This window comes from Elephas maximus, chromosome 13 (genome assembly GCF_024166365.1).
Source record: "Elephas maximus indicus isolate mEleMax1 chromosome 13, mEleMax1 primary haplotype, whole genome shotgun sequence".
In the NCBI taxonomy this organism is placed as follows: Eukaryota; Metazoa; Chordata; class Mammalia; order Proboscidea; family Elephantidae; genus Elephas; species Elephas maximus.
In genome coordinates this window covers 89,692,321-89,711,120 of record NC_064831.1, presented here as the reverse complement: position 1 = coordinate 89,711,120, position 18,800 = coordinate 89,692,321, and the positions used below count along the sequence as shown (strand labels likewise).

The window sequence follows — 18,800 nt, the reverse complement described above, 5'->3', positions numbered from 1 at the left end:
CTCCGGTGTCCTTGTGGTATGAGGAAAATAATGGAAAGGGGAGAAAAGTTAAGAAGGCAAAGAAACTTCTACTACTCTGAAGTCATGAAGAACAGTGGGTGAAAACATATTTCCCTCACATGGGTTTAGTTATTTCTGTGTCTTTTGAAACTTTATTATTCTATGCTGAAATTCCTGCAATTACTGTGAAGACCACTGGCTTGGGCTCCCTACACTGGGCAGCTCACCTGGGGGCGTCGGGGGTCCCAGGCCCAGGGTGGTAGCTGTTCTGTCCACACCCTCCTCCGGCCAGTCTCTCCTCCTCACTTCACTTCTGAGACCCTCATTGGAGTGAGCAGGCCCTAGTGCAATACCTCAGGCTTTTAGGTTCTCTTGTTGTGGGAGTTTCCCCAGGGGGGCTGGGAGCTGCTGCTGGTTGGTGCTGCGTGTGGAGACCCCTTGCAGGGGTCCTGGGGATCTCGGCCGCCCCACCTCTGAGGGGGCTGGTGCTAAATCACACCTCTTCTCTCTGGGGTGTCAGCGGCCCAGCTGGGGGCCCTGGGGCTTTGAGCTTTTTCCTCAGCAGCCGCTGACCATGCCTGGGTATGAAGGGTGAACAGGCAGAGTATGGGACGAGGCAGGCGTGCCCAGGCGTGTCTGATGCCAAGCTTCATTAGCAGGTTGGCATTTATTGAGCATAGCCCTTCCTTTCCTCCTGGCAGAGGGGCTCCTGCTGGGCCCCACCCTGTAGCGCTCTCTTTCAACCACACCCCACGCCACAGGGCAGGAATCCACAGGCCCAAGAGCAAATGCTCACACAGGGTGTAGCAGCTCCCCCTAAACTAGGCTCAGGGTGATCAGGACCCAGGATTCCTCCAGTAGCTGCTCTCTTGGGGTGGACCATACCTTGTGTGCACAGCCCCAGACCCAGGCCCAGCCATCGCTGGGTGTGGATGGTGTCCGCATTTGTGTGCACAGGGCCCCTTGAGGTATGGGGAAGAGCTGGGGGCGGCAGGGGACTGGGGGTGGGCCTCTGCTGGGGGCCAGCTCTCTTCCCCCAGCCGCATTCTGGTGCCAAACCCTCAGGAATCCAAGCATTCTAAATCTGAAACTGGTGTTCCCTGTTGTTATGAAGTTATATTTGTCAGGATAGGCGAGCAGAGCCTATGATGGCTCACCCTCTGCTGGCTTGGTTGAGACCTTTGCAATGCTTGGAGTTGTGCTTGGTGGGCTTCCAGCTGCACTCCGGGTCCTGAAAGTGTTGGGAGAGGCCTCATGGTGGCCCAGGGACCAGAGCAGGGCCCAGCCGCAGGGAAGTGGCCCAGTCAGCGGGACCCATGGCACTGTCACATGGAAGTTCTTGCCCCGTGGCATGGCAGAAGAGTCTACAGCATTGGAAGCTCTGTAGTGAAGGATCCCTGGAAGAGGAGCGGGGGGGTGGGGGGGTGGGGGGGCGGGAGAGGTGTTGTGGACGTGGCAGGAGGTGATGGTGGCGGGGAGGATGGGGTGCTCACAGCAGTGGGGAGCGGGATGGTGTGCGTGTGGTGTGATTGGAGCCAGGAACTGGGCCAGGGAACGCTACAGGAAGAACCCAAGTGGGCTGGTGTCAGGTCAGAAAGGAGCGGTGGCCTCATGGGACCTGGGTACTCCCTCACTCACAGATGCACCCTGCTCTCAGTCTGTAGGAAGTTCCTGCTGGCCTGTCCGGAGGAGCGGGGGCGTCTGTGGGAGGTAGAGCCCCCGGGAGCCTGGGGCCAGCGAGTCAACATCTGGCTCAAGATTCAGCTTCAGCAGTGCCGACTTCCAGAATGTGAGTAGGAGGGAAAAAGTGCACATTGGTCTAGTTCTTCCTGATTAACATGCTTGGCTGCTGACTGAAAGGTTGGAGGCTCAAGTCCACCCAGAGGTACCTTGGAACAAAGGCCTGGTAATCTACTTCTGAAAAAGCAGCAATTGAAAACCCTGTGGAGCACAGTTCTACTGTGACATACATGGGGGCACCACGACTCAGCACCACCTCCACGGCAACTGGCGTTGCTGCAGGAACAAAGGAGGGAGTGTGATCGGGGCGGGGGGGCAGGGGCTCTTCTCCAGTCCCATCCTGAAGGAACCCTGCCTGCTATGCTCAAAAAGATCTCCCCCACTTTAGCCATTAGAAGCTCTTTGGGGGTAAGGCACCCCTTTTACAATTAGAATGGGTCATTGAAACCTAAGAACATTAATTTCTTCTGTAAGCTGAAGATTTGCTGAAAACATTACTTCCAAGAGGTAAAACATGTACTTAGTTAAAAGTTCAGAAAACACCAAAGGCTTAACATGACGACCAGGGAGAGGATGCAGGCATGCCAATGGCAGCGTAGGGTCACCCTCTGCAGCGTGCGGCCTTGTCCTTTCTCGTGGTAGCATCTTACGATGCTGTGTTTGTGTGACTGTTTATTAGGCAGCCCCTGTTGATAGACATCACGCTGCTGTAAATATTTGGTTGTTGCAGACAGTGCCTCGATAAGCTTGTTAGTGGGGTCCTGATGGGAGGCTTTTGCTGAGGAAGGAGAAAAGGGCCTCAGTGGGTGTCCCAAGGGAGGCAGGGGTGGCAGGTCCTTCAGACAGCCAGAGGGACTGCAGGGCATGAGACACACTTGTCTCTGGGTTTTCAGGTTGCCTCTTGACCCTGTTCTTTCCCTTTCTCCCAGGTGGGGGAATATTGCAGGATGCCATCCTTTCTCAGAGCTCAGAGTTACAGACGGGGTGGGGACCAGGCTGGGCAGGGTCTTGGAGTTATAGACCTGGTGGGGGTTGGGCCATGCAGGGTCTTGGACCTACAGATGGGGTGGGGGCTGGGCAGTGCAGGGGCTCAGAGTTACATATGTATGGGGACCAGGCTGGGCAGGGGCTCAGAGTTAGAGACTGGGGTAGTGCCTAGGCAGTGCGGGGGCTCAGAGTTACAGATGGGGTGGGGGCCAGGCTGGGCAGGGGCTCAGAGTTATAGACTAGGGTGGGGGCCAGGCTGGGCAGGGGCTCGGAGTTACAGACGGGGTGGGGACCAGGCTGGGCAGGGGCTCAGAGTTATAGACAGGGATGGGGGCTGGGCAGTGCGGGGGCTCAGAGTCACAGATGGGGTGGGGGCCAGGCTGGGCAGGGGTTCAGAGTTACAGACCAGTAGCTGGTCCTGGCTGGTGAGGCCTCCAGCCTGCAGGACCTGCATGTGGGTGGGAGACATGGAGGCTCTCAATTTAAACGAACTGTCCCTGGTCAAGGCGTTGGCCCCTTTCCCTTCCTGGACTCAGAGCTTCTGTCAGCATGGAGTGCCATTCCTGTGGCTGCAGAGAGCTCATTAGGGGCTGATGGGCCGCCAAGGTGCTGGGTTTTCTCTCCACGTGGGCAGCGGCTTTACCTTCAGGTGGTGACAGGAAGAGTGCCTTAGAGCTTATGGATGATAATAGGGACAAGTTTTACCTCTGTGCTGCCTTTCAGCTGGAAGGGCTTGATGGACCTTTACAGGTACTAATGGGGTGACTGGGTACCCGGGAAGGGGGCTGTGGTGAGGCTGCTACTGGGCCCCTAATGAGGCTGTTAAATGACTTGCCCTGTGGCATCGTGAGCTGGAAGTAAGGGAAGCGGTCCCCTTGGCTCTTCACCGGGCTGACTGCAGACCAGTGGTGTGGGGTGGGTTAGAGATGCTTCACAAACAGCCTCCCATACACCCTGTGTCCATGCCTGGACATTGCGGTTCCCTGGCTGAGAGTGGAAAAAGAAAATGGACTGCCCATCAGAATGTGAAATGGCACAGGCTGGAGGAGGTGAGCAGGGCGAGGGCATTCTCGCATAATTGGGGAGACCATTTCCTACGGAGAAAATTCCACTGGGGGTTATTTCAAGAGCTAGGAGTTGGTGTGGTGTAGCCTGGTTGGAGGGAACTGAGCTGCAAATCAGACACCAGACCTGTCACTTTAACTGGCTCTGAGATTCTCCACCGCTGACTTTAAAACTGCAAGATGAGGGGACATTTACAGAGAATGTTCCAGAAGCATGCTTGAGTCCTTTGAAGAAAGAAGGGGCATTGTTATAGTTAGGATATAATTAGATTACTAAAACCCTCTAGTTAAAAAAAATAAAATTGAAGTTCTGGCCTTTTCACTGCCTTTGTACATCAGGTCTGGTTCCAGCTTCACCCACACCTTCTGTCTCTCCCAGCACCCACAGTCAGGATTTTAAATCACTCAGGAAGGTTTTCAGCCAACCACCTTCATCTTGTAGGGACTGTGTCAGTTAATGCTGAGATTTCAGGTTTTTCGCCAATTTTGGGAGCGGGGGCTGTGAGTACAACCGCAGACTAGCCCCAGTGCTCTGTGGTTTCCCAGTTTCTTATCTGTTTCTCCATGGAAATCAGCAAGTTTTAGCGGATTAGAACTTCCCACAGGTCACCAAACAATGAAGATTCTCGAACCTCTCCCCTGGAAGGCAACACTGTTGTTGCTGTTAGCTGCCATGGAACTGGCCCCTGACTCATGGGGACCCCATGCACAACAGGATCAGACTGTTGTGATCCATAGGGTTTTCATCCGCTGATTTTTGTAAGTGGATTGCCAGGCCTTTCCTCCTAGTCTGTTTTAGTCTGGAAGCACCATTGGAACCTGTTTAGTATCATAGCAACATGCAAGCCTCCACTGACAGACAGGTGGTGGCTGCACGTGAGGCGTATTGGCTGGGAATTGAACCTTGGTCTCCGACATGGTAGGCAAGAATTCTGAGCCACCAATGCCCTTACTAGGCTACTTAATTTAATCTTCCTCTTTAATTAGGCAGGTATTCTTAGAGTTGCTATCTTGAATTTTTCTGTTTTTCAGGTTCTATCTCTGTCCCTTAATTTCTGACTGATGTCTTAGAGGTTGCCTGTGATCTCAGGTGCTGCAGAAAGAGAACTGTAAATGAGCCCAGAGCTGCAGCTCACTTTTCACAGTCTAAGCTCAGGCTGTTAAGGCCTGGGCATTTTATAGCATTTCCAAGGGAAACTGGCCTGCTCTCCTTTCAAATGTTTTAGAAACTTATTCTTAAGGCAGTGTCATTTGTGGACTAGATCTTTTCAAGTTGGCCTGATCCTGGCTGTTGATAACATCTGTGGCTTATAATGGTCCTGGAAATACTTACACAGTTATTCAGGCCATTTGAGAGAAGCAGTTTGTGGGAAGTTTCTCTTCTTCCTACACTCAGTTGCCCATGAAGCTTTTGCAACCTGAGCGATGGAATCATAATTCCGCCTGACGTGATTTTCCAGCCAGCTAGCACGTGCTTCCAGTTTCTTTACTGGGGAAGATGAAATTGAATAGGCCAACAGTGAAATGTTCTTTTGCAAAAATGTTGATGGGGGCAGTAAATAACTGCACAGTATTTAAAAAAAAAAAACTTATTTCCTTCTCATTTACAGAGGTCACAGTTGGGATTTCTTTTTGGGTAGATTTTTAATAGATTTCATTGTCATCCACAGAGAACACACTTCTTCCATTTACATTTAATTTTTAAGACCAGATGGACCAGACATAAATGTGAAAAATTTGAGATGGAGAGGTGGAACCATTTTTTAAAACAGTCAGGTGCTTAGCTAACAGCAGTCCTAACCTTGCTTCAGCTTGTTCTGGTGGGTTGGAGCAAGAACAATTTTACAGTGGTGCTCTATGCTGGGAAGTGCCCAGAGCACACCGCCATATTGGATGTGTCTTTGGCAGAGCTTCGAACCAGTTTGAGCTGGTTCGGCCATGGCCAACAAAGCAAAACTGGAAAAGACCTGAATTTTTACAGTGTGAGTGATCTGGAATGATAAGCAGAACGGGAAAAATTATGGGTCAAGCGCCGGAATGGCAGACTCGGGAGGGCATAGTGAACCCTTTCAGGAGCCTGATTGGATTATTGGCAGGCTGCGGAGAGTGGCACACAATCAAAGCAGCGCAGTTGGCTGCCATCTTTGAACAGGTATGTCTCTTCCCAACTCCACTCAAAATAGGACAGGCAAGAGATTTGGTTGCGATGCAACGCATATGCTGCCCTTGTTTTCTAAGAGGGAAATTAGGTTTCTAGCAGAGCTTTGACCTGTAATTATTCCCATTCTGGTTATCCTGTCGGTTCACCCAAATTTTAAAAATTCAGGCCCGTTCTGTTTGCACTTCTCTGCCATGACTGAACCAGGAAGAACTGGTTTGAAGCCCTGGTTTTTGGGCTAATGCTGCTCTTTGAAAGGTTGTGGGGCTCCCTCTAGTGGTCATCATGGTCTACTGCATCCCTGGATGGTAACGTGGGTGTTTACTTTCTTCCTACTTGTGTGATTGGTTCTCAGATACTTGTGCCTCCAGATTAGCTCATTCACTTTTAAATTTTACTGACCCTTCATTGGTTACGAATAAAATACAGATAAGCCTTTGATAGTTTTAGCATGTGTCAGTCCATAAGACATAAATATATAGTTTCACACATTAGGGAAGGTGGGAAAATTGATAGTGGCTTACCTACTGCATTCACTCATTCACTAATTTATTTGTTCATTCATTCATTCATCTGATAATTGTTATTGGAGCATGCGCTGTGTGTGGCACTGCTGTGGTGTTCACAGTGGTGAACAAGGCTGACCAAGTCTCTGAGCTCATTTACGAATTTACATCCTTGTGAAGAAAAGGGCACGGGCATCCACTGCTGTGTCGTATAAAAATTTTACCTGTCGGAGAGATCTACCATGTGCCAATATTTGTAAGTGCTTACCATTAGATGTTGCCAAACCAAGGGTCTAGCTAATTTATATGATTTTGCAAATAAACTTCAAAATGGAAGTTAATTATATATAGAAGACATTTTTCTTTATTAAAACTAAAAAAGTGTTACATTTATATTTTCAGCTCTAACAGAAAAACGTGCGTGCTTTTCTCTAGGAATCTGAAATCCCCCTCTGCATTTGTGCGCACGCATGAGCACACATATGACACATAAGTACACAAGGCACACACGTGCACACACAAGTACACAGACACCTGTCCCCACCTGTATTTTGGGGGTGGGGTGGTCAGGGGCACGTAGGACAGGAAAGCCATCCCTTTCCAAGGTGGTACTAATTCGGTAGGAGGGGGAGGGAGGTCTCTGATGGATTAAGAACACCAACTGACGAGCAAAGAGGACAGCCTAGTTCTGGAACTAGAGACTGACCCCATTAAATGCCAGGATGATCAGACAATCAGATCAGAACCCCAGCTCAGAAACGCCGGAGCAGAAATGGGAGGGCATTGTGGTAGATGTCCTAGTGCAGGAGGAGACAGTGGAGTTGGGTCTGGTGATAAACGCCCTCATGTTACGAACCCGTCCCCTCCCTCTGGGAGCCACCCCTTTGCTAACCTTGCTCTCTCACTGGGGGAGGGCAGCACAGCCAGGTCACTCAGAGGACGGGAGCGACGGTGGGCGGAGCTCTCAGGACGATGGACCCGGACTACCTGGTGATGGAGAAGGCAGCAAGGTGCGGTGATGAGTTTGTCGTGACGAGCTGCTTTTCTGTCTTAGTAATCACGCTGTCCTTGTTCAGAGAAGCGGGGGTCTAGACCCGCAGCTTTGTAAACAATGCGGCTGTGGGCACATTCATGGGCTGCCAATTTGTGCTCCTAATCTCTTTGTCTTCTGTCGGCATGAGGAAAGGCCATCGTGATCAGACTTTTCATGGCCCTCTCCTGTAAGCTAGACAAGCTCAGACTAAGCCAAGACGAGACAGGCCACATGGAAGTCAGCTGTCGTAACCTTGCATCCTTGAGGAAGTATTGAAAAATCCGAATTTCAAATTCTGCAGTGGACCAGAATCTTCCAAGTGAAACAAAAGCAAGACAAATTTGTCTTTCCTCCCCTCCCCTGCCCCTCAAGCCCAGATTGCTAGAAAATGGAGGATGGCAATAGGCTGTCCTATAATCCAGAGTGATTGTAGAGTGGAGTTGTGGGGAAGGATGGTTACTGAGTATTTCCCCGTGGTGTGTTGCCACTCAGTACTTTATAAGATTTTCACATGGCCTGAATCTACAAGAGCTTCCCTGGAGCCCACCCAGGCACTTCCTGACACATGGTAACCATGATGATAACACTTCTCTGACACAGAGGGCCAGGACCCCAAAAGGGTCAATAATCATTTTAGACCCCAACACTTAACAACTGCACATCACGGGGAATGCTGCTTGTTTTGTGAAGTAGAATGTTCTGGAATAAAAGATTCAACATCAGAGGCATAAATGTACCAGTCAGTGCCGGCTGGTTTCAAAAATCTTGGTGTCTGAGGAATCCCTGGGTGGCGCAAACATTTAACATGCTCAGCTGCTAACCAAAAGGCTGGAAATTCAAATCCACTGAGAAGTGCTGCAGAAGAAAGCCTTGGAGATCCACTTCTGAAAAAACAGCCATCGAAAACCCTATGGAGCACAGTTCTACTCTGATGCCATGGGTCAGAATCGGCTCAACGGCGTCTGCTTTCCCTCGGCGTCTGACCTTGGCCCTATCCCTCTGGCAGAGGAGAATGTTCATTTTCTTTGGTTCACAGTGGGAAGATGGGCTAACTCCAGCCAGACCCTCCTAGACCATTGAATAGGGAGCTGTCAAACTTTCCCTCTTCCACCAACTACTCACTTTCCTCTTAAGCCTCGAAGGCTGTTACAGGAAGCAGGAGATGTCTGGTGTCCCTTGTAACGCAAAGCCCATGGGTGCATGCCTAGGGAAATCTATGCCTTCAAGGCTAATAGACCGATAGTCAAAGTGGTGCTTCCTTGCCTTGCTCTTTCTAGATCTCCCTGGGCTTGGCTGCCCTTCGGGTCCGCTAGCAAATATGTGTCGGGAGCTCCTTATGTACAGAGTGTGGTTTCCCCCGGACCCTGGGGTGTGTGACCCTGGCTCCCACTTTGAATCTCAGCACGCCATACAGGGACAGGCTGGGCATCCCGTGGGATGTGAACATTGAACCCTGGGCGGAGGGCTTCCTGTGACCACATGTAATTGGAATGCTTTCCTGATTCTTTTTTGACTTCAGGGGAGGATTCTTGGAGAAGAAATGGAAAACACGAAGAATGACCAAGATGGTGGAGCGAAGAAGGAAGAGGGGAGGCAGGGCCTGTGAGGCCCACGGAGGCCTGCCAGGGGCCCTGTCAGGCATAGCTGGGGAGAAAGGAGGCCAAGAGGACAGCAGAGGAGGCTGAGCCAGTGGGAGAGATGGGGTGGGAGTGCATACAGTCCAGCTCTTAGTCCTCCAGGGGGAGATCTGGGTTGTGTTGGGAGGCCTGTCCTGAGCTCTAGGGTGTCAGGCTTGGGGGCCACCTCTGTCACCCTCACTTTGTGACTGTGAACCAGCCTCACATCCTTGCTGTGCCTTCTTTGTGATCTGTGAGGAGACAGTGACCACACAGGCTGTGTCTACCTCACCTGCTTTTGTGTGAGCTCAGGTAAGAGAACGCCTGAGAAAGTGCTTTGTTAAGCACAGAGAGCTATACAGGTGTAAGCAATTATGCTCCAGAGCTGATCGTTGGCAGTTCCAACAGGCTTCAGAAGCTCCTTCATTAAAGCTCATATGGCTTCTATTACTTAGGATAAATCCACGAACACTGCACTGGGACTACGCGAATGTCATTCTAAATATATCTCTTTCCTTTGTATAAGTAAGTGCGGAGAGAAGCACCACGCCTCTTTCATTTGACCAGGGAATCCCTTTTCAGGGTGGCACAAGCCAACCCTGTATAACTGTGATAGCACAGGCACCAGAGAGGTGTCTGTGGGGACACTTTCCTTGACCAGCAAGCTCCAGCTAGCCTCAGACTCTGACGGGAGCTTCCCGAGGGTCAGGGCCGGATGGAGCCCCAAGTGTGCCTCACACTCATCTGACCTGGTATGTAGGAAGCACTCAGTGTGTGCTCCAGGCTGGCTCTAGGATCTCAGCCATCACCTAATTTAGATGGGAAGTCACTGGATGCGAATTTGGTTGGTGGTCCTTCTAGCATATTGGTGGCCATGAGTGGAAAAGCTTGTGCTAATAAATGTAAGTAAAAACCATAGCATGCCTTGAATGCGACATCTGGTCTACCCCTTCTCAGATACATACAGAGCTATGCTTGGCGCTGCCTCTGGGAATGTAGAGCTGAAAAGACAAAGATCCTGCACTCCAGCCCCATTGTTGACAGGCAAGGCTTAGCTCCCTCAGTGCTGAGGTAGAGCTCACACTGCTTTGTGTAAGGAGCTGGAGTGTTCCCCACCTCCAAACAAGGGGTGGTGCTTTCTCTGGAATTGGGCCCAGCCTCACTAGTGTTCAGAAAAATTATTCCTCGAGGAAACTGTTCAGATCTCTTGAGACAGGCAACTCTCCCCCTCTCTCCTATCCATGTATCTATCCATCCCCCCATCTCTTTACTCATTCATCCATCCAGCATCCATCCATCCCTCCATCCGTCCGTCCGTCCGTCCGTCCGTCCGTCCATCCATCCATCCACATCTGTCCATCTTCCTATCTATTTCCCCATTGATCTATTCATCTCCCCAACTTTTCCTCATCCACTGTTCACTCACTCTGTGCTGGGCACTGGGGATAGATAAGTAAGGTGTGGTTGCTGGCCTCAGGGAAACTGTTCTCTCTGGAGGGGCTTCTTCTGGAGTGTTCCACTGGAGTTTTTGTCTCATTTCCATCCATTACAAAAAGGGAAGTGTCCAGTTCGATAGAAATACAATTAGAGAGCTTCATGTGGTGAAGTCACGCAGTCCCCCTGTGCATGTGGGTGGGCTGTGAAGGAGGCAGAGGGGGACTGACGTCTGCAGCTGAGAGGGTGCTCTGAGTATCATGTCAGACGTGACTTTTAGCATGTAACGTAGGTGTGCACTGTGAACGTTGTACTATTTGAGACGAATAGTTGGTCCTTTGTCTTTACATGAAAGTTAACTGATGAAAGTATCTCAGGTTTGATGAAGGTAATGCTCAATAAAAAAGTCCTCCCAAGGAAGAGAGCCTGATGTGCTGGTGGAAGCTCGGCCAGGGCATAAAAACCAACCACTCAGAGTCCGAAGGAAATAGTCCGGAGCTCAGAGCAAGCCCTCCTCCAGCAATAGCACACCCTGTGTCGGGTCTGAGGCTGTGTTCAGGGCACCCTTCCATGCAATGTGACAGGGAATGGGGGGTGAGGTGTGTGTTCATGTGTATGTGTCACTTCATTAAATCAGTTTTGTTTATTATTTAGTTCCTCTATGTTCTTGCCTATTCTATTTTTAATAACTCTATTGAGATGAAATTTACAAACCTTAAAACTCATCCATTTAAAGTATATAATTTAGTGGCTTTTAGTATATTTTCAAAGTATCCAACCATTATCGCAATCAATACCCCCAAAGAAACTCTGTACCCATTAGCAGCCACTCCCTTCCTCTCCCCCCTGGCAACCGGTAATTTACTTTCTGTCTCTATGGATTTGCCTATTCTGGACATGCCATAGAAATGAAATCATGTGATATGTGGTCTTTTGCATTTGGCTTCTTTCACTTAGCATGATGTCTTCAAAGGTTCATTCATGTTGCAGCATGTATCAGGACTACTTTCCTTTTTTATGACTCAGTAATATTCCATTGTATGGAAAACACATTTTGTTCAGTTAATGGATACTTGGATTGATGCCGGTTTTTGCCTATTAGTAATAACACTGCTATGAACATCTGTGTACAAGTTTTTGTGAGGACCTATGTTTTCATTTCTTTTGTTCGTATACCTAGGAGTGGAATTTCTGGGTTGTGTGATTTCTTAGTCATCTGGTGCTGCTGTAACAGAAATAGCACAAGTGGATGGCCTTAACAAAGAGAAGTTTATTCTCTCACAGTCTAGTAGGCTAGAAGTCCAAATTCAGGGCGTCAGCTTCAGGGGAAGGCTTTCTCTCTCTGTTGGAGCTGAAAGAAGGCCCTTGTCATCAGTCTTCGCTTGGTCTGGGAGCATCTCAGGGCAGGAACCTCAGGCCCAAAGGATACGCTGTGCTCCAAAAACCGTTGCCGTCGAGTCGATTCCAACTCATAGCGACCCTACAGGACAGAGTAGAACTGCCCCATAGAGTTTCCAAGGAGTGCCTGCTGGATTTGAACTGCCGACATCTTGGTTAGCAGCCGTAGCACTTAACCACTACGCCACCAGGGTTTCCATGCTGTGCTCCAGGCGCTGCTTTCTTGGTGGTATGAGGTCCATTTTCCTTTTTATCTCTTGAGAGAGAAAAGGTGGTGCAGGCCCCGCCCCAGGGAAATTCCCTTTGCATTAGATCAGGGGTGTGACTTGGGTAAAGGTGTTACAATCCCACCCTAATCGTCTTTAACATAAAATTGCAATCACAAAATGGAGGACAATCACACAATACTGGGAATCATGGCCTAACCAAGTTGATACATGCTTTGGGGGGACACTATTCAATCCATGACATGTGGTAACTCTGTGCTTAACATTTTCAGAAAATGTTAAATTATTTTACAAAGCGAATGTACCGTTTTACATTCCTTCTAGCAACGTATGAGGGTTCTAATTTCTGCCCATACCAGATAACATTTGTTATTGTCTCTCTTTCTGGTTAGAGCCATTCTAGTGGGTGTGAGGTGATACCTCATTGTGTATGTGTTTTTAAATAGTATTTTATTGTGTTTTCTGTGAAGGTGATATTGGTTACATTCTTCACAATTCGTGAACATTCTCATTATTTCCCTTCTGGTTCTTCCATTTCCATTAATCTAGTTTTCCTGCCCTCTTACATTCTTATCTTTGTTTTATAGTAATTGTTGATCATTTGGTCTTATATACATAATTTTTTAAAGGAGCGCAGTACCTTTGGGTGATATTCTTTATTTTGTGAGCCAATCTGTTATTTAGCTACAAGGTGACCTCAGGGGTTGGTTTCAGTTCAAGGTCTAAAGAGTGTCTCAGGGCAATAGTCATTATCTAGTTCTGGTCTCAGGGTAGACAAGGCCATGGTTTGTGTAGATTGCTAGTCCTGTAGACTAGTTTCTTCTCTGAGTCTTTGGTTTCCTTCTTTCTCTTTTGTCCTGGATGAGTGTAGACTAACAGTTGTATCTTAAATGGCTGCTCTCAGGTTTTTTTTTTTAATTAATTTTTATTGAGGTTCAAGTGAACGTTTACAAAGCAAGTCAGTCTGTCACATATAAGTTTATATACACCTTACTCCATACTCCCACTTTCTCTCCCCCTAATGAGTCAGTCCTTCCAGTCTCTCCTTTCGTGACAATTTTGCCAGCTTCCAACCTTCTCTACCCTCCCATCCCCCATCCAGACAGGAGATGCCAACACAGTCTCAACTGCCCACCTGATACAAATAGCTCACTCTTCATCAGCATCTCTCTCCTACCCACTGTCCAGTCCCTTCCACGTCTGATGAGTTGTCTTTGGGAATGGTTCCTGTCCTGGGTCAACAGAAGGTTTGGGGACCGTGACTGCCGGGATTCCTCTATTCTCAGTCAGACCATTAAGTATGGTCTTTTTGTGAGAATTTGGGGTCTGCATCCCACTGATCTCCTGCTCCCTCAGGGGTTCTCTGTTGCTCTCCCTGTCAGGGCAGTCATCGGTTGTGGCCGGGCACCAACTAGTTCTTCTGGTCTTGGGATGAGGTAGGTCTCTGGTTCATGTGGCGCTTTCTGTCTCTTGGGCTCATAGTTATCGTGTGACCTTGGTGTTCTTCATTCTCCTTTGATCCAGGTGGGTTGAGACCAATTGATGCATCTTAAATGGCTGCTTGTTAGCATTTAAGACCCCAGACGCCACATTTCAAAGTGGGATGCAGAATGTTTTCATAATAGAATTATTTTGCCAATTGACTTAGAAGTCTCCTTAAACCATGGTCCCCAAACCCCCGCTCTTGCTCTGCTGACCTTTGAAGCATTCATTTTATTCTGGAAACTTCTTTGCTTTTGGTCCAGTCCAGTTGAGCTGGCCTTCCATGTATTGAGTATTGTCCTTCCCTTCATCTAAAGTAGTTCTTATCTACTAACTAATCAGTAAAAAACCCTCTCCCACCCTCCCTCCCTCCCCCCCGTAACCACAGAAGTATGTGTTCTTCTCAGTTTATACTATTTCTCAAGATCTTATAATAGTGGTCTTATATAATACTTGTCCTTTTGCCTCTGACTAATTTCGCTCAGCATAATGCCTTCCAGGTTCCTCCATGTTATGAAATGTTTCACAGATTCGTCACTGTTCTTTATTGATGCGTAATATTCCATTGTGTGAATATACCACAATTTATTTAACCACTCATCCTTTGATGGACACCTTGGTTGCTTCCAGCTTTTTGCTATTGTAAACAGAGCTGCAATAAACATGGGTGTGCGTGTATCTGTTTGTGTGAAGGCTCTTATTTCTCTAGGGTATATTCCAAGGAGTGGGATTTCTGGGTTGTATGGTAGTTCTATTTCTAACTGTTTAAGATAACGCCAGATAGATTTCCTACTCTCAAATTTTTAAGACCCCAGACACTACTCGCCAAGTTAGGATGTAGAATATAAATATAAACTTTATGTACTATATTATGCCAATTGATGAAGATGTCCCACAAGACTATGGTCCTAATCCTTCACACTCAGGAAACCTGTCCCACAAATTGTTTGGTTATGTCTAAGAAGCGTCTGTAACTCTGCCCCCATGTGCTTTATTATATATGTGAATTCATTGTATTTTTGATTTGCTCCTCAACATAAAGAAAACAAAAATCCTCACAACTGGACCAATGAGCAATATCATGATAAACGGAGAAAAGATTGAAGTTGATAGGATTTCATTTTACTTGGATCCACAATTAACAGCCATGGAAGCAGCAGTCAAGAAATCAAAAGACACATTGCATTGGGCAAATCTGCTGCAAAGGACCTCTTCGAAGTGTTGAAGAGCAAAGATGTCGCCCCGAAGACTAAGGTGCGCCTGACCCAAGCCATGGTATTTTCAATCACATCATATGCATATGAAAGCTGGACAATGAATAAGAAAGACCGAAGAAGGGTTGACGCCTTTGAATTGTGGTGTTGGTGAAGCATATTGAACATATCATGGACTGCCAAAAGTACGAACAAATCTGTCTTAGAAGTACGACCAGAATGCTCCTTAGAAGCAAGGATGGTGAGACTGTGTCTTACATACTTTGGACATGTTGTCAGGAGAGATCAGTCCCTGGAGAAGGACATCATGCTTGGCAGAGTACAGGGTCAGCGGAAAAGAGGAAGACCCTCAACGAGGTGGACTGACACGGTGGCTGCAACAACGAGCTCAAGCATAACAACGATTGTAAGGATGGCTCAGGACCGGGCGATGTTTCATTCTGTTGTGCATAGGGTCGCTATGAGTCGGAACCGACTCGACGGCACCTAACAACAACAATGAGTAATGATGTTGAGCATCTTCTCGTGTACTTATTGGCCATTTTTGTCTCTTTAAATTCTTTATTAATTTCTTAATTGAGTTATCTTGTCTTTTTATTACTGAGTTGTAGGAGTTCTTTATACACTCTGGATACAAATTCCTTATAAGATATTAAAAAAAAAATCAGCTGCTGTCAAGTCGCTTCCAACTCATGGCAACCCCTTGTATCTCAGAGTATAACTGTGCTCCATAAGGTTTTCAAGGCTGTGACCTTTTGAAAACAGATCTCCAGGCCTTTCTTCTGAGGCACCTCTGGGTGGTTTGAACTGCCAACCTTCCAGTTAGCAGCTGAGTGCTTAACTCTTTGCATCACTCAAGGATTATTTACAAGTATTTTCTCCCATTCTGTGGGTTATCTTTTCACCTTTTTTTTTTTTTAACTTTATTGTAATTTAGGTGAAAGTTTACAGCACAAATTAGTTTCTCATTCAAAATTTATACACAAATTGTTTTGTGACATTGGTTGCAATCCCTGTGATGTGTCAGCGCTCTCCCCCCTTTCTACCCTGGGGTTCCCTGTGTCCATTTGTCCAGTTTTCCTGTCCCTTCCTGCCTTCTTGTCGTTGCTCTTGGGCAGGTGTTGCCCATTTGGTCTCATATACTCGATCGAAGAAGCACGTTCCTCACGTGTTCCCGTTTGTTTTAGAGACCTGTCTAATCTTTGGCTGAAAGGTGGACTTCAGGAGTGGGTTCAGTTCTGAGTCAGCAGAGTGTCCAGAGGCCGTGATCTCAGGGGTTCCCCCAGTCTCTGTCAGACCAATAAGTCTGGTATTTTTTTTTGGAATTTGAATTTTGTTCTACATTTTCCTTCTGCTCTGTTCAGGACCCTCTATTGTGATCCCTGTCAGAGAGGTTGGTGGTGGTAGCCGGGCACCATCTAGTTCTTCTGGGATCAGGCTGGTGGAGGCTGTATTTCATGGGGTCCATTAGTCCTTTGAAATAATATTTTCCTTGTTTCTTTGGCTTTCTTCATTTTCCTTTGCTCCAGATGGGACAACACCAATAGATGTATCTTAGATGGCTGCTCACAAGCTTTTAAGACCCTAGATGCAACTCTCCAAAGTAGGATATAGAACATTATCTTTATGAACTGTGTTATGCCAATTGACTTAGATGTCCCCTGAGACTGTAGTCCCCAGCCCTTAGCCCCAGTAACTTGGTCCCTCCAGGTGTTTGGAGGTGTCTAGGAAGCTTCCATGACTTTGCCTTGATCAAGTTGTGCTGACTTCCCCAATATTGTGTTTTCACTTTTTTTTTCTTAATAGATTTTATTATGCCAGTTGACTTAGATGTCCCCTGAAACCATGATCCCCAAACCCTTGCCTCTGCTACACTGGCCTTTGAAGCATTCAGTTTATTCAGGAAACTGCTTTTGGTTTAGTCTGGTTGTGCTGACCTCCCCTGTATTGTGTGCTGTCTTTCCCTTCACCTAAAGTAGTTCTTATCTACTATCTAATTAGTGAATACCCTTTCCCCACCCTCCCTCCCTCCCCCCTCTCGTAACCGCAAAAGAATGTTTTCTTCTAAATTTAAACTATTACTCAAGTTCTTATAATAATGGTCTTATACAATATTTGTCCTTTTGCAACTGACTAATTTCACTCAGCATAATGCCTTCCAGGTTCCTCCATGTTATTGAAATGTTTCACAGATTCCTCACTGTTCTTTATCGATGCATAGTAATCCATTGTGTGAATATACCATAATGTATTTATCCATTCATCCATTGATGGGCACTTTGGTTGCTTCCATCTTTTTGCTATTGTAAACAGTGCTGCAATAAACATGGGTGTGCATATATCTGTTTGTGTAAAGGCTCTTATTTCTCTAGGATATATTCCGAGGAGCGGGATTACTGGGTCATATGGTAGCTCTGTTTCTAGCTTTTTAAGGAAGTGCCAAATTGATTTCCAGAGTGGTTGTACCATTTGACATTCCCGCCAACAGTGTGTAAGTGTTCCAGTCTCTCCACAGCCTCTCCAGCATTTATTATTTTGTGTTTTTTGGATTAATGCCAGCCTTGTTGGAGTGAGATGAAATCTCATTGTAGTTTTGATCTGCATTTCTCTAATGGCTAATGATTGTGAACATTTCCTCGTGTATCTGTAAGCAACCTGAATGTCTTCTTTAGGGAAGTGTCTATTCGTATCTTTTGCCTATTTTTTAATTGGGTTATTTGCCATTTTGTAGTTGAGTTTTCGCAGTATCATGTAGATTTTAGAGATCAGGCACTGATCAGAAATGTCATAGCTAAAAACTTTTTCCCAGTCTGTAGGTAGTCTTTTTACTCTTTTGGTGAAGTCTTTGGATGAGCATAGGTGTTTGATTTTTAGGAGCTCCCAGTTATCTAGTTTTTCTTCTGCATTCTTAATACTGTTTTCTATACCGTTTATGCCATGTATTAGGGCTCCTAACATTGTCCCTATTTTTTCTGCCGTGATCTTTATCTTTTTAGATTTTATACTTAGGTCTTTGATCCATTTTGAGTTAGTTTTTGTGCATGGTGTGAGGTATCGGTCTTGTTTCATTTTTTTGCAGATGGATATCCAGTTATGCCAGCACCATTTGTTAAAGAGACTGTCTTTTCCCAATTTAACTGTTTTGGGACCTTTGTCAAATATCAACTGCTCATATGTGGATGGATTTATGTCTGGATTCTCAATTCTATTCCATTGGTCCATGCATCTGTTGTTGTACCAGTACCAGGCTGTTTTGACTACTGTGGTGGTATAGTAGGTTCTAAACTCAGGTAAAGTAAGGCCTCCCACTTTGTTCTTCTTTTTCAGTAATGCCTCATTTATCCGGACCTCTTTCCCTTCCGTATGAAGTGGGTGATTTGTTTCCCCATCTCATTAAAGAATGTTTTTGGGATTTGGATCGGAAGTGCATTAAATGTATAGATCGCTTTTGGTAGAATAGACATTTTTATAATGTTAAGTCTTCCTATCCACGAGCAAGCTATGTTCTTCCACTTATGTAAGTCTCTTTTGGTTTCTTGCAGAAGTGTACTGTAGTTTTCTTTGTATAAGTCTTTTACATCTCTGGTCAGATTTATTCCTAAGTATTTTATCTTCTTGGGGGCTACTGTAAATGGCATTGATTTGATGATTTCCTCTTCGACGTTCTTTTTGTTGGTGTAGAGGAATCCAGCTGATTTTTGTATGTTTATCTGGTATCCTGATACTCTGCTGAACTCTTCTATTAGTTTCAATAGTTTTCTGGAGGATTCCTTAGGGTTTTCTGTGTATAAGATCATGGCATCTGCAAATAGAGATACTTTTACTTCTTCCTTGTGAATCTGGATGCCCTTTATTTCTTTATCTAGCCTAATTGCTCTGGCTAGGACCTCCAACACAGTGTTGAATAAGAGCAGTGACAAAGGGCATCCTTGTCTGGTTCC

General features: G+C 46.6%; 1 protein-coding gene across 2 annotated transcripts in view; it reads left to right on the top strand.

Annotated features, from left to right (window-relative positions):
- Positions 1-10,842, top strand: part of LOC126088064 (protein FAM169B-like) — a 119,522-nt gene extending 108,680 nt beyond the window's left edge. Inside the window, exons 7-9 of one of the 2 annotated variants that reach the window (XM_049906155.1) lie at positions 1,658-1,789; positions 7,374-7,465; positions 9,008-10,842. In XM_049906155.1, coding sequence (XP_049762112.1) covers positions 1,658-1,789; positions 7,374-7,465; positions 9,008-9,094 — 311 coding nt within the window. In that variant the 3' untranslated portion in view covers positions 9,095-10,842. The remainder of the gene's footprint in view (positions 1-1,657; positions 1,790-7,373; positions 7,466-9,007) is intronic. The other variant, XM_049906156.1, reaches the window with a different exon arrangement.
- Positions 10,843-18,800: the final 7,958 nt, after the last annotated feature.